This window comes from Polypterus senegalus, chromosome 7 (genome assembly GCF_016835505.1).
Source record: "Polypterus senegalus isolate Bchr_013 chromosome 7, ASM1683550v1, whole genome shotgun sequence".
NCBI classification, from domain to species: domain Eukaryota; kingdom Metazoa; phylum Chordata; class Cladistia; order Polypteriformes; family Polypteridae; genus Polypterus; species Polypterus senegalus.
In genome coordinates, this window is record NC_053160.1 from 17468359 (window position 1) to 17483850 (window position 15492).

Below are 15492 nucleotides of genomic sequence, written 5' to 3' on the forward strand. Positions count from 1 at the left end.
CCACTGTTTACAAGGTGTTGTACTTTAGCACTTCTTCCCATAATCTCTTCTACCTCTATAACCTCAGGTAGTAGTAGGACAAGCAGGAGTTAAGTTACACATTCTAATAATGTATTATTGATAATATTCAGTCAGTCAGTCAGTCATTGTCCAACCTGCTATATCCTGACACAGGGTCATGGGGCCTGCTGGAGCCAATCCCAGCCAACATAGGGCGCAACGCAGGAATAAATCCCAGGGCAGGGCGCCAGCCCACTGCAGGATAATATTCATAACATAAAAATAATAAAGCAGAGTACATGTGAATATTGGCAACCATATAACCTGATAAATGCTAGATGTGGCACACGGACTTGTAGTTACTCAAATGGCTCTTGTCAAGTCAAATCATTTCTTCTCAGCTTTCGCCGTATGGTGAGTGAGGCAGCAAGCTATCAGCACATGCTTGCCACCTCTCTCTCTGTTTCTTCAGGACAGGCCGCATGCCTGTCTCAATATGGCAGCTGAGTTGTGCTCCTCATTGTGTTCTCTTCATGGCCATGGTGTGTGAGAGAGAGAGAGAGAGAGAGAGAGAGGGAGGGGAGTTAAGCGACCAACTCTATACATTCCTGTCCAAATCCTTCGATCAATAAATAGGGTGTCGTGGTACAGAATGGCTTCTGATTCAACACCAATCCCAAACAGTCATACTTCAGACCAATGGGTGCACACACTGCCTTTTCACACCTGCCCTCAAGTAGTGGATACCATTTGTTTAGCTAAAGCTTACCAGTTAGGTAGTTTTATGGCCTTCCGGTGGGGAATGTCCCATAGAGTGTGCTGCACAGAATTCCCCTAACCAAACCAGTTTGAGGTCAACCCTGCAATATAATTCACAACTTGAGTCAGTGCTAAAGATTTGGGGGTTGGTTAGTTAGACCTGAAAGTACACCATGCCTAATGGTTACAATTAAATTAAATTACAATTGGTATGTCTAGCTTACAAAATAAAGACTGTCACAAGTGTCACACTGAGACATCATGAAGGTTTGGGGCAGCCACCCGTTATTATGTCCTGGATGCAAAATGGTTTGAAATAACAACAGATCTTTACAGATCAAAGTCCACAATTGAACTGCTGGTATAGAGACAAGATGGCTGCTTTAAAGGCCAGTATAGGAAGTGACGTCATCAGAGGCGGGACTGGAAGCAACGTCATCGGCGGCGGGACTGAGAGTGACGTCATTGAGGATTACTTGTGTTTTGTTCTGTGTATTGTATTTTATTAATCCGCTTCTCTTTGACACCCACTGCACACCCAACCTACCTGGAAAGGGGTCTATCTTTGAATTAACTTTCCCAAGGTTTCTTCCATTTTAGAGAGTCAAGGCTGGGGGCTGTCAAGAGGCAGGGCCTGTTAAAGCCCATTGCGGAACTTCTTGTGTCATTTTGGGGTATATACAAAAATAAATAGAGGTGGGACTGGAAGCGATGTTATCAAAACTGGGACCGGAAATGACGTCAGCAAAGGGCCTGGAACCGGACGTGACATCATCGGAGGTGCCGGAACCCTGTGGGATTTCCCAAGAATAGTCTGCAATGGATCGAGAAAGATAGTTAGTGCACCCCACTGCCTCCTGGTCAAATATGGAATTACTATTATTCAGGCCCTTTAGTTGCCTCCTACTTGCCTGTGTGTGTGACAAAACATACAAAATATTTATAAACTTTTTGTCAAGCTTAGGCTGTAGAGTTGCACAGGAGGCAGGAAGATGGGACCAGGTTTCCAAAGACAGATTAACTTTATTGCTGAACAGGCAGGAAAAGACACAAGAGTTTATTCAAATAGGGTTTACCTTCAGCACACAAGCACACAGGTAGCAACAGGCAAGCATCACTCTCCAGCTCCACACGTAAAAAGCACACAAAGTCTTCTTCGACAAGCAGGTTCGGTGGCTCAGAAGCAGCGGCTGGAGCAGACGCAGTCTGAGGGAGAGAAGAGTAAGCAATTGGGCTTGCCGGAGCTCAGCCTTTAAAATGTTCTAAGCATCATATGAGAAGCCTGCTACACAATAAGGGAGCAAAGCTGCAGCAAATGATGGTACAACCGCAAAACTGCAAAAACCACAAAAGATGGTTGAAACCGCAACAGACTGTTAAGAGTGCGTTTTATTCCCATTGAAATACTGTTGAGGAGGAGGTTTGCGAAGGGCAGCCGTGTTTCTTTACCATTGGTTTACTGTCTTTCTCATGGGTGGGGGTTGAATTGAATTGAATTTTGTTACGTTTGACTTGATTGTATGGAAAATTACATGCTTTTAATAAATTCAATAAAAGATAAAAAATAAATAAATAAAATCAGCCCGCAGCTAAGGTGGCATCAGAACGAAGCAGCCAGCGTTACGTGGTAGGGACGCGGAGCAGATGAGCCGCCACATTGAGTGACTGCCGCTCAGCCGGGACACAAAATAGCACTCCACCACATGTAAATTTTTAAATATTTCTTGCCCATACTATTACTTTACAATGGAAGGTATTATTATTCTCATCCATGGCATCCATGGACATCAAATTAAAAGAAATGGGAGTTCAGGGTGATGTTTTTAGATGGGTGCAGAATTGGCTCAAACACAGGAAGCAGAGGGTGATGGTGCGAGGAACCTCATCAAAATTGGCCAATGTTAAGAGTAGAGTCCAGCAGGGGTCAGTGTGGGGCCGCTGCTATTTTTAATATATATAAATGATTTAGATTGGAATATAAGTAACAAGCTGGTTAAGTTTGCAGATGATACCAAGATAGGTGGATTAGCAGATAATTTGGAATCCATTATATTATTACAGAAGGACTTGGACAGCATAGAGGCTTGGGCAGATTTGTGCAAATTTGATTGGAAAATCGAGAATACACCTTATGAGAAGGAGTCGTAGTGGACTCTAAGCTATCGACTTCCTGACAGTGTTCAGAAGCCATTAAGAAGGCTAACAGAATGTCAGGTTATATAGCGCCTTGATCTGTGGAGTACAAGTCACAGGAGGTTCTCCTCAAGCTTTATAACACACTGGTGAGGCCTCATCTGGAGTGCTGTGTGCAGTTATGGTCTTCAGGCTAAAAAAAGGACAAAACAACACTAGATAAGGTCTACAGTAGAGAAGAGCGACTAGGCTGATTCCAGGGCTACAGGGGTTGAATTACAAGGAAAGATTAAAAGAGCTGAGCCTTTACAGTTTAAGCAAAATTAGATTAAGAGGAAACCTGACTGAAGTGTTTAAAATTATGAAGGGAATTAGTACAGTGGATCGAGACTTGTATTTTAAAATGAGCTCATCAAGAACACAGGGACACAGTTGGAAACTTGTTAAGGGTAAATTTTGCACAAACAATAGGAAGTTTTTTTTACAGGAAGAACGATAGACACTTGGAATAAGCTACCACAGCTTTTCTCAACCTTTAAGTATTTGCGACCTGAGTTTTCATAACAGTTTTAATTGCGCCCCCCTAACGTTGTTTTGAAACCCTAATAAAATTTACTCCTATATTTTTTGCTGCCGATACACCGCTACAAGTTTTATTATACCTACGTTACTTTTATCGACATTTATCTAACTCTATATTTATTTTTCTAGTATCAGAATGTAGTTTGATAACAAAGTTAATTTGTTTTGGTTTCAATAGATGTATTTTTCATATTCTCGATTCTTGTTTTCTTTTTTTCACATCTTCGCGCCCCTTTTTTTGTTACTAGGGGCACGCCACCACAGGATGAGAACCGCCGAGCTACCAAGTAGTGTGGTAGACAGTAAGACTTTAGAGACTTTCAAAACTCGACTTGATGTTTTTTTGGAAGAAATAAGTGGATCGGACTGGCAGGATGTATTGGGCTGTAGAGCGTTCTAATGCTCTAATTTAAACATTTAAGTGAGATACAGCAGCAAGATAGCAAGAGATGTGTGAGAGGAGATGAAGTAGATGTAAAAGATCCAAATCTACAAAAACCTGCAATTGCAATAACATTTGTATTCCATACCAGTGGAAAGCTTCCTTTGTAAGCAAAGATACTGAAGTGTCTCCCAGTAGCGTCACAATAAATTTGGGGGTTAACTACAATGAAGTATATTAAAGTGAAAAGCTTAAAAACTTACCAACTACGTCCATTTTTCAAACCAAGACAGTTGTTGAGTATTGATCCGCGCCTTCCATGCTTCCAGCACATGTTTTGCAATAACAAAATGGATCTGGAAATCATTTTATCACATGTTCCTGGTGCTGTTTTTCTCATGGTAAGGAAACGTTTTCTATTCACTTTTTTAATTTCTCCCATAAACATGGAAATAAATCAAAACAAAACCAGCCATGTAGTATGAAACGTTTACTATGATTTGGTCTGAGGAAGCCTCACCCCAGACAGGCTGAAAGGTTTTTGCACAGAAAGAATAAAAGTGCTGAGCTATCATAAATGGCTGATCTTCTTTTAAAAAGTCATGATATTACTGGGGTTTTTAGTTAAGAAATGACACGTATAAACAATTTTACAATGTGTGTGTAACCGCAAGACATGAATCAATACTCAACAGCCATCTTGGGTTGAGAAAAGGACGTATTGGTAGGGTTTTCTTCGTACCACATAGCCTTCAATGTACAGTGTCAATGCAGCCAATATATATATTTTGTTAAATTTACAGAAAGCGTAAAAGTTTAGAACACAATTTTGTGTGGCAAATGCATATATATCATGATAAATACCACAACTATCCTTTAAACCTCATAGAAGATCTGTGGAGAGACCTGAAGGAGGCTGTTTTATGGACAGTCTAATGGAGCTTGAGAGGATCTGCCTGGGAAAATAGGATAAACTGTCCCAGTCGAGGTGCGCAAATCTTGTAGAGACGTACCCAAGAAGGCCGGAGGCAGGGATTTCTGCCAAAGGGGGCTTCTGCAAATTATTGAATTAATGGTCTGAATACTTTAGTGAATAAAAGATTTTTAATAAGTTTGCAACTTACTGAAAACACATTTTCACACAGTTATTGAGGGTAGATAGATATAATGAAGCAGACAGGAACATAGTCGGGAATGGGTAAGAGGTTTTTTAAGAGGAAAACACAAAAAGACACTAGGCAGAAACAAAGTCAAAACATTAAACATTGTAACACCAGCTAAAATGTTTTTTCCTTTCTGTAATTTCAGCAATTTTGTTTGTTTTAAGAAAAGTTCCAACACTACGATGTTGACAATATCGCCATGTTCAACACTTAACACCAAGTGTACAGTCGATGTCTGTGTTTGACGACGGAGGTCATTGTCAACAACAACATGGCTACGTGACAGACTGGTGACAAATGTGACAAAAGAGGCTTCAAAATGGCAGTGCAGTCATGGCCACCACAATGAAATGTGACAATGCTACTACTACCGCTAAGTGGAAAATAAGAAAATAATGAATTTTATATACATAAATCTATAAAACAACTTCAAGAAAGCTATAACAGCGCTCCATGACAGACTGCACCTTGTGATACGCTGCTGTCTTCAGTGCTGCTGAGATTGGTTTCATAAGAACATGAGAGATTTGACAAAAAATAGGAGACCATTCTGTCCATCAGGCTCATTTGTGTAGCTAATAGCTGTCTCAATCTCACATGTAGATCTTTCTTAAAAGTTTTGAAGGTTCAACTCCATGTCTTGGTAGTTTGTTCTGGACTCCCACAATTCCATGTATAAAGAAGTGCTTTCTGGCTTCAGTCCTCAATACATTTCCTTTTAATTTCCTTTGGTGTCCTTGAATACGTAATTCACTATCAAACTGAAAGAATTCTACTGCACTTATTTTAACAACTCCTTTGAGAATTATGAAGATCTAGATTAAGTCCAGGTGAGGCAGGCAGCTCCTTTTATCTAATCTCCACAAGTGCTTCCGGTGACCTGACACTGCCGCTGTGAAGCCTTTCCTGGGTGAGGTTGGAGCTCCAATGAGCAGGAACTCCCAAATCCTGCTGCTGCCCCTGGTGGCCCCCACGGGACCCATCAAGGCTGTCCCCCGAGACTACAATACAGTAGAACCTCGGTTCACGACTGTAATTCGTTCCAAAACTCTGGTCGCAACCCGATTTGCTCATGACCCGAAGTAATTTCCCCCATAGAATTGTATGTAAATACAATTAATCCATTCCAGACTGTATGAACTGTATGTAAATGGATTTTTTTAAAGATTTTTAAGCACAAAAATAGTTAATTATACCATAGAATGCACAGTGTAATAGTAAACTAAATGTGAAAACATTGAATAACACTGAGAAAACCTTGAACAGAGAAAACTAACATTGCAGGAGTTCACGCTACAGCCTTTACGAACCTCTCGCTGTAAACACTTTTTTTAATGAGTTTTAAGCACAGGGAAAAAATGAACATTTGAAAAATCCGTAATTTATACAAAAACTAACCATAAACAACCAAGAAAAGTAACCTTGCATCAGTCGAGTTCTGGCATGAAGGAAGGGAGCAGGAAGCTGGGTGGAGAGGAGATTACAGTTTTGAGGTAAAGTCCCTCTGCGCGTTGCACGTCTGACCGAGAACAATGTACTGTACAGGGAGAGACTGAACACGTGCGCAAATCATCGGCGTGTACGAACTAGAAGGGAAACGAAATAAAGCACAAAGAGTTCAGAGCGAAAGCACGCATGTCTGACTGAGAACAATGTACAACACGTGCGGAAATCATCGGCACGTACGAACCGGAAGTGAAACTGGATGTAACCCGATTTGTACGTGTTCCGAGATGTTTGTGACCCGAGGTTCCACTGTACCCAGCATGCCTACACACATGGGGAACTGCGCTTGAGCTTGCTGCCATCTAGTGTCTTGGGGGAGACAAATCCCTGTTTAAGTGGTCTCTGTACGTATGAAGAAAAATATATACAGTGAATACACACCCCAGCCCCTTCTGAAGTTCATGCCATAGTCTAGAGTTAAATTAATGGGTAGATGATCTGTAGAAGCTGGCCATTGAAATAATCTGAACTAGCCAACCCGCGGCTTACCATACGCTGCATAATCAGGCCGGTTTTTTAATAATTTTTGAGCACAGGGAGAAAAATTTAACATTTGCAAAATCGGTAATGTAATAAATCAGCTAGAAAAGCAACATTGTAACAATGCACGGAACGAACCAACACACAATCGTCCGTGCGGCGTAGCGAGGTGGGAGGGAGGTGTGTACAAAGTGCAGGAGCATCTAAGAATACGCATGTTTGTTACGGATGCGAATTGCTGTATGTAGCGTGTACAACACTTTGCTATGCTGCACGCGGTCGTGCGTCGTAGCCGAAAAGTCGTTTTTTAAAGACTGCTCACTTCATTGTGTTTTAACCTCAGTTGTAAAGGAATGTTTTAATGATCCCATGGGATACCCCTCGCAAACAGTTTTACACGCTGCATATGGCGATTCACCTCCGCGAGAAACATGCCTCTATGAACAGTCAACGTGTGGGAGGGGGGTGTGTACAAAGGGTAGGGACGAAAACAGTGGGAGCGTATGAGTCGCACTTAGTGGCAATTCCACGGTTTGCAGCCCGAATGGGGTTCAACGGCTTACCCACGCCTAGACACACGCTCAATCTCATGCATAATTATTTATTAAATGGTAAACACTTCTGGAAAGACACGGTTGTCTAAAACAGGTTAGTGTGAGAATACAACAGGAAGTGAATGAAAAGATGGAACTCTGGAGAGAGCAAAGTACAACACAATAGTGAACCCGCGGCATAACAAACGCCTCATAATTATTTATTGATGGTTGAACACTTCTGGAAAGACACAGGGACACCCTCGAAACTGTTCTACACGCCGCATACAGCGATTCACATCTGCGACAAACAAACTGTTTTACACACTGCATACAGCGAATCACATCTGCGACATGATTTTTCCTAGATGGTCCTGTCACGTCCACCCTCGCACTCGAAGCATACACACTGCCCACTCATGTGCCCGGTCGCAAGCCGCGTCCAGTCTCGTTTTCGAAGCATACACACCGCCTGGTCACGTGTCCGCTCGCAAGAGAAACTCACGGAGAGCCGCCCACCAGCTGCCTGTGTGTGTGCCTCTGTCTGTCTCTGGCGCGGCTTTCTCTTGCGCCGCCTCTGTGTGAACCGGTCAGGCACAGAGAAGGTCAGCTGCTGACAGAGCGTCTCGACTGTTGCAGGGCCTGCATTGGTGAAGCAGGTGAGATGGTAATGAAACAGAGGCACAGGGCTTATTGGTTTTTAAAGACTGATTCCTTCATTGTGCTTTAACCTCAGTTTTAAAGGATTGTTTTAAGGATCCCATGGGATACCCCTCGCAAACCGTTTCACACTCTGCATATGGCGATTCACCTCCACGAGAAACATGCTTCTATTAACAGTCAACGTAGCTCGGAGGTACATGACATTAACCTGACCTGCACTGCATGTGGCCTCTACGACAGACGAACATAAATGACGCCATTTTTTCTGTGTCGTCACGTCCGAGTTGGTGGGCGTGACCCTGTGAGTTGTCGTCGTATCCAATGGTCTTGGAGTTGGTGGGCGTGGCTCCTTCCTGCGTGCGCCATAGGTGTCTCACTTGTGAATCCATGCCCCTTCCGGCGTGCTTTTCATGGTTGTCTTGCCTTAGTGAATTATATATATAAATTTTTTAAATGGAAAATATTTTCACAGTCCTTATTGCACCATAAACAAAAGGCTTCAATTAGGTCGACCGAGTCGTAACTAAATGCAAGATTCACGTCTCTTGTTACGAATGCTGACCTTAAAGGTCTTCAAAGCTGTAGAACCTTGTTATATGGCCAATGCAGTTGCTGATCCGTTTAGCTAGTTTTTCCCATCTTTTTGCTCCGACTGCTGTAATTTTTCTCCTTTTGAGAAACAAATTCCTTCTACAAACGGATGTCCAGCCTTCACGGGTTCCACTGTCAATCGCCTGTCTGATCCAAAAACAGGAAGTATGGCCTCTCGTTGCGCCTGCATAAGCAGACCAGAGCGCCAAGCGGCATGACACATTACATTTTCTATGTGGCAGCACTGCAAGTATAAGACCTGTGAATTTTACCATCATGTCAATATTCCACACTGTACATAAATGAATTTCCTTGTTTTATACGTGTCATGGAGACCAAAAGAAGCCTTTATTAAGGTCTTGCTACATAAGAGTAAAAGAGTAATTGATGCATTTTTGCAGGACCTAAACTAAAGTGTTACCAAATAGAGAACCGTGGATCTGAGATTGCCCATTTATTATACAGGGTGAGCCAAAAAGAAGTACCACATTTCAAATGTTTATTCTGCAAAAGGTTAACCAATCACATTGATGAAAGAATTGTTTATTAATATGTAATTTTATCAAGATTATTGTTCAACATACACATACAGTGTCATATATATATATATATATATAGTGACAGGCGGCTGGCATCCATACCCAGTCGAGACACCCCTGCATGTGATATTCAGGGGGAGCAGCCCTGGACACTGCAATACCTTCCCCTGGACACTAGATGGTTGCCTCCCTGGAGTGATGCAGTGCTTAAAAGATAAAATACATTCCATTCTGACACAAAAAAGGGGATACAAAATAGATTTTTTTCCACTGTGTTTTAAAAATGAGCTCTTCAAGGTGGTGGCCATCATTAGCAATACGCTCTTCGAGACGATTTCTGAACGCTCGCGTGATTCACTTGGCCATTTCAAGGGAAAGAGCAGTAATTTTGTGGCAAATAGCATCATAGAGGGCTTCAAGGTTTTGAGGTTGGTGTGTGTAGACCTTCGACTTGAGAAGAAATCGACCCGGAACGAGATCAGGCGAATGTGAAGGCCACCCCACATCAGCGCGCAGGAAGATCGGCTTCTCTAGAAACATATCCTGCAAAACTTGCATGGATCTCTGGGCCGTATGAGCTGCTGCTCCATCCTGTTGAAACCAGGCATCCACCACATCCATTTTTTCCAGTTGGGGCCACAAAAAGTTCTCTAGCATTTCAATGTAACGTTCTGAAGCGATGGTGACCGTTGCTCCCCACTCCTCAAAAAAATAAGCACCTACAATGCCAAATTCTGCAACGGCGCACCAAACTGTAACCCGCTCAGTGTACGGGGGTCTCTGATGAAGTTCACGAGGGTTGGTTTCAGCCCAATAGCCTAGGTTTTGCTTATTTACGAAACCATTCAAATGGAAATGTACCTCGTCGCTGCACGTGACGATGGCATCTCGATGAACGGTTTGCAGAAAGTTGGCACACAACTCTTTACGGCTCTCCCAGTCTCTCTCAGCAAGTTCCTGCACTACCATCATTTTGTATGGATGGAAATTAAGGTCCTAATGCAAAGTCCTCCTCAAAGACGCGATGGAAATGCCTTAGGCAGAAGGAAGTTTTCAGGCATTTGTACAGTCCAAGGATGGCCTGGAGATTTTCTTTTCAATGTTGTACCCGTCTGTCTAAATTTAACCACCCACTGAAGAATCGTTTTCCAATTTGGGAAGTCACCGTTAGGAGGAATGCTGAAGTGTGTTCAGAAGGTGCGTCGTGTAGTGATGATGGATTCATTGTTTTTGAAGAACGCTTTGACAGCGAAAGCACGGTGTGCACTGGATCAAGGCATGTTGCCGACTGAAAACTACAAGGAATTGCCTATCAAAGGACCCCCAAACTCAGCTGCCTCTACCTCATGCAAAGACCTTGAGAAATGTGGTACTTCATTTTTGCTCACCCTGTACTAATTTAAAATGAAAAGTGTAGTATTACCTGTGGTGGGCTGGCGCCCTGCCCCGGGGTTTGTTTCCTGCCTTGCGCCCTGCGTTGGCTGGGATTGGCTCCAGCAGACCCCCGTGACCCTGCAGTTAGGTTATAGAGGGTTGAATAATGGATGGATGGAATATTATATATATAAATATATATTATAACAGTGTAGTAATGCACTTCTGGGAGACGCTATAAAATTTTGATTTCAATTTTTGGCTAATGATCTTGGTGATCAGACACCTAACAAAATTTTTCTTGCCTTTCAACAGAAACTCTGGGATTCACGTGGAAATGGGTGAATCTCGGATTATTTCCAGTGCTGTGCTCGAAGCAGAAGACAAAGACACCCCTCAAGACCTTCTCATTTACACTTTCGACAGAGTGCCCAAGCAAGGCGTCCTTCAGCTAAAAGTCAGTGCACCTAAAATCAAAATCATGTGAAAGAATTTATGGTAATTACTGCAGTCTCAGGCCAAATGTAAATGGTAAATGTAATGATGTCCAAGGGTATATTGTAAGTACTTGACTGTTTGGACTGCTTTCATTACATCCAAACGTTACAAATATGAGAGTAAGTCAATAATTATCTGCACTCTACTTCTAAAATGTATTAGAAGAACGTACCGATGCATCATTTCTCAAGACACTCTCCTTATGTTTCAATTCCATTGGACGAGCATTCCACAAGTTTGTTAAATTCTTCAAAATAAAATGTTTTTGGTGGGTCTCTCAGCCACACTGGCACCGCTTCTTTCATATGTTGGTTCTGAGGGAAATCAAAAACCTCTTAAGTCATCTTTAAGTGGACCAAATAGAAGGTAATCGTCATATGATATTATATGATACTAGCCAACCATACGCCGCATAATCAGGCTGGTTTTTTAATGATTTTTAAGCACAGCGAGAAAAGTAACATTTGAAAAATCGGTAATGTAATAAATCAGCAAGAAAAGCAACATTGTAACAATGCACGGAACAAACCAACATACAATCATCTGTGCGGTGCTCAGGCGCGGAGGGTAGAACGGGAGGAGAGGAGAAGGACATCCACTCCACTCCCTCCGTCATGCTAGTGTGCTGATTTCTCGTTCAGTATGCACTGTCTGCTCATGTGCCCACCTCCAACTCGTCACTCGAGTCGTTGTCGTCTTTGCACAGTCCAGATGCACCTGTGACTCACGTAGACCTTTCATTGCTCTGTGTGGTTTTGGCTGCCTTTCTATACGAGGTGTGGCAGAAAAGTAATGAGACTGGCAACGCTGCAAGCGATCTGGCAACGCTGCGCTGTTGTCCTTGATGGAGCACGTGTATCAGTACCCTCCCATAGCTCAGTGCGAGTTTCAACTCCTTCCGTTAACTACGTGATTTTTGTGACTGCTATTAGCGAAGTTGTGTTTTTGGTTGTGCGTCCACGCAAAATGGAACAGCGGAATTTGGAGCAACGTTGTGCCATTAAACGGCAAGTGTGACGTTTGAAAAGTTAAAACAGGCCTATGGGGAACATTCTTTATCCCGAGCTCAAGTTTTTCGCTGGCACAAATCATTTTTGGAAGGCAGAAAACACGTTGAAGATGAACACCGTTCAGGGAGGACTTCAACTTCGAAAACCAATGAAAACATCGAACGTGTGAACACTCTTGTGAGATCAGACCGTCGTTTAACATTAAGAATGTTGAGTGAACAATTAAATTTGAACAGATTTACCGTTCATCAAATTTTGACTGAACATTTGCACATGCGAAAGGTCTGTGCCAAAATGGTGCCGAAAAACTGCCCTCTCCATAACAGAATTTTTGACCTCAAAAGGCATTCCTGTGGTTCCCCAGCCCCCTTATTCACCTGACCTCAGTCCGTGTGACTTTTTCCTTTTTCCTAAACTGAAAAATGTACTCAAAGGATGTCATTTCGGGACTTTAGAAAACATCCAAAAGAGTGTAATGGACATGCTGAAGACCATACCGGTTGAAGACTTCCAGCACTGCTACCAACAGTGGGAACAACGTCTCCATCGGTGTGTCGCTGCCCAAGGAACTACTTTGAAGGGGATAACATTGATGTTTGAAAAAAATAAAAACTTTGGTAAATAAAAAATCAGTCTCATTACTTTTCTGCCACACCTCGTATATAATCCACCAAGACACCCGACCACGGTAGTAGCGAGGTGGGAGGGGGGTGTGTACAAAGTGCAGGAGCATCTAAGAAGACGCATGTTTGTCGCGGATGCGAATTGCTGTATGTAGCGTGTAAAACAGTTTGCTATGGTACACGCGGTCATGCGTTGTAACCGAAAACTCGTTTTTTAAAGACCGGTCAGGCACAGAGAAGGTCAGCTGCTGACAGAGCGTCTCGACTGTTGCAGGGCCTGCATTGGTGAAGCAGGTGAGACGGTAATGAAACAGAGGCACAGAGCTTATTGGTTTTTAAAGACTGATTCCTTCATTGTGTTTTAACCTCAGTTGTAAAGGAATGTTTTAAGGATCCCATGGGATACCCCTCGCAAACCATTTTACACGTTGCATATGGCGATTCTCCTCCGCGAGAAACATGCCTCTATGAACAATCAACGTGGCTCGAAGTAGCATGTGGCCTCTACGACAGACGAATATAAATGACGCCGTTTTTTCTGTGTCGTCGCGTCCGAGTTGGTGGGAGTGGCTCTACGAGTTATCATCATATCCAATGGTCTTGGAGTTGGTGGGCGTGGCTCCATCCTGCATGCGCCATAGGTGTCTTACTTGTCGGCGGCTTAGTGAATCCATGCCCTTTCCGGCGTGCTTTCCATGGGTGTCTTGCCTTAGTGAATTATATATATAGATTATCCTATGATATGATTTATCTTCAGAAAGCATTTGATAAGGTGCCACATGAGAGGGTGGGAATCAAACTAAAAGAAGTGGCAGTTCAGGGTGTGGTGTGTAGATGGGTGCAGAATTGGCTCAGACACAGGAAGCAGAGTGTGATGGTGCTGTAATAAGTAGAGACGAGAGGCGTGGAAAGGTTTGGGGCAGCCACCCGTTTAATGCGGTTTCCTGGCTGCAAAAGTATTTGAGGCATTGTAAATCAAGTTTATACAACAGAGTCCAAAACAGAACTGCCTGCCAGAGCAAAGGCAGTGGGCTTTATAGTACAGAGGGCGGAAGTGATGTCGTCCTCTGGGCCGGAACAGGAAGTGACATCATCCTTGGGGCCGGAAGTGACCTCCTCCTTGGGGCCGGAACCGGAAGTGATGTGTCCTTCCTGGAAATGGCGGCTCCTGGTGGGATTTCCCGGGTAAGACCTGCAGAGAACTCAGAAAGAGTGTCAGCGTACCCCGCTCCCCCCTGGGCAGATGTATAATCAGTATTTTCTAAGCCCTTCAGCTGCCCCCCATGCACACGTGTGTGACAGTGCGAGGAACCTCATTAGAATTGGCTGATGTTAAGAGTGGTGACCAGCAGGGGGCAGTGTTGGGGCTGCTGATATTTTTAATCCTTTACAGTATATAGAAATTATTTAGATAGGAAGATAAGTAACAAGCTGGTAATTAAGTTTGCAGATGATACCAAGATAGGAGGTACTGCAGATAATTGAGAATCCACTGAATCATTACAGAGGGACATGGACAGCATACAGGCTTAGGCAGATTTGTGGCAGGTCAAATTTAATGTCAGTAAATGTAAAGTATTACACATAGGAAGTAAAAATGTGAGGTTTGAATACACAATGTGAAGTCGGAAAATCGAGAGTCCACCTTATGAGAAGGATTTAGGAGTCGCAGTGGACTCGACATGATCAACTGCCTGTCAGTGTTCAGAAGCCATTAAGAAAGCTAACAGAATGTCAGGTTATATAGCGCCTTGATGTGTGGAGTACAAGTCACAGGAGGTTCTGCTCAAGCTTTATAACACACTGGTGAGGCCTCATCTGGAGTACTGGGTGCAGTTTTGGTCTCCAGTGTTAGAAAAAGGACATAGCAGCACTAGAGAAGGTCCAGAGATGAGCGACTAGGCTGATTCCAGGGCTACAGGGGTTGAGTTATGAGGAAAGATTAAAAGAGCTGAGCCTTTAATGTTGAAGCAAAAGAAGATTAAGAGAAGACATAACTGAAGTGTTTAAAATTATGAAGGGAATTAGTCCAGTCGATCGAGATGGTGACTTTAAAATGAGTTCATCAAGAACACGGGGACACCGTTGGAAACTTGTTAAGGGGAAATTTCACACAGACGTTAGAAAGTTTTTCTTCACACAGAGAACCACAGACTCATGGGATAAGGGGCCAAGTAGTGTGGTGACCAGTGGGATTTTAGGGTCCTTCAAAACTTGACTTGATGTTATTTTCGAAGAATTAAGTGGATGGGACAGGTGGGCTTTGTTGAACTGAATGGCCTATTCTTGTCTAGATTGTCGTAATGGTATTTCAAGGGAGCGGGTTTAGGGTTATATGAATTCCATACTCTGCCATTTTGTCTTCAAATTGATGAATAAATGTTTCATCTCCAGAGGCGATTCTCTACAAAAATGCATCCTCTTCATTAACATAGTGGTCGAGTAAATCCTGATAGGTGGTAAGATGATTGTACTTAAGGCTCCTCTGTGGCAGGACTTATCTTCCCAGACTTTAATGAAAGCCAAGCCTGTTGTAAATGATGTCCTATGCAGGACCATGTCTAATTTGTACGTGATTTACCTCTTCATTGATAGTTGCTTGTCAGTTCATCAAATTCAATGTTATTTTAAGAGAATTAAGTGGATATGATTGTCC

General features: G+C 42.9%; 1 protein-coding gene across 3 annotated transcripts in view; it reads left to right on the forward strand.

The window, feature by feature from the left end:
- frem1a (Fras1 related extracellular matrix 1a) overlaps window positions 1-15492 on the forward strand; it is a 265444-nt gene that overhangs the window by 181543 nt on the left and 68409 nt on the right. For all 3 annotated transcript variants that reach the window (XM_039758260.1, XM_039758263.1, XM_039758261.1), the window contains exon 22: window positions 11021-11162. In XM_039758260.1, coding sequence (XP_039614194.1) covers window positions 11021-11162 — 142 coding nt within the window. The remainder of the gene's footprint in view (window positions 1-11020; window positions 11163-15492) is intronic.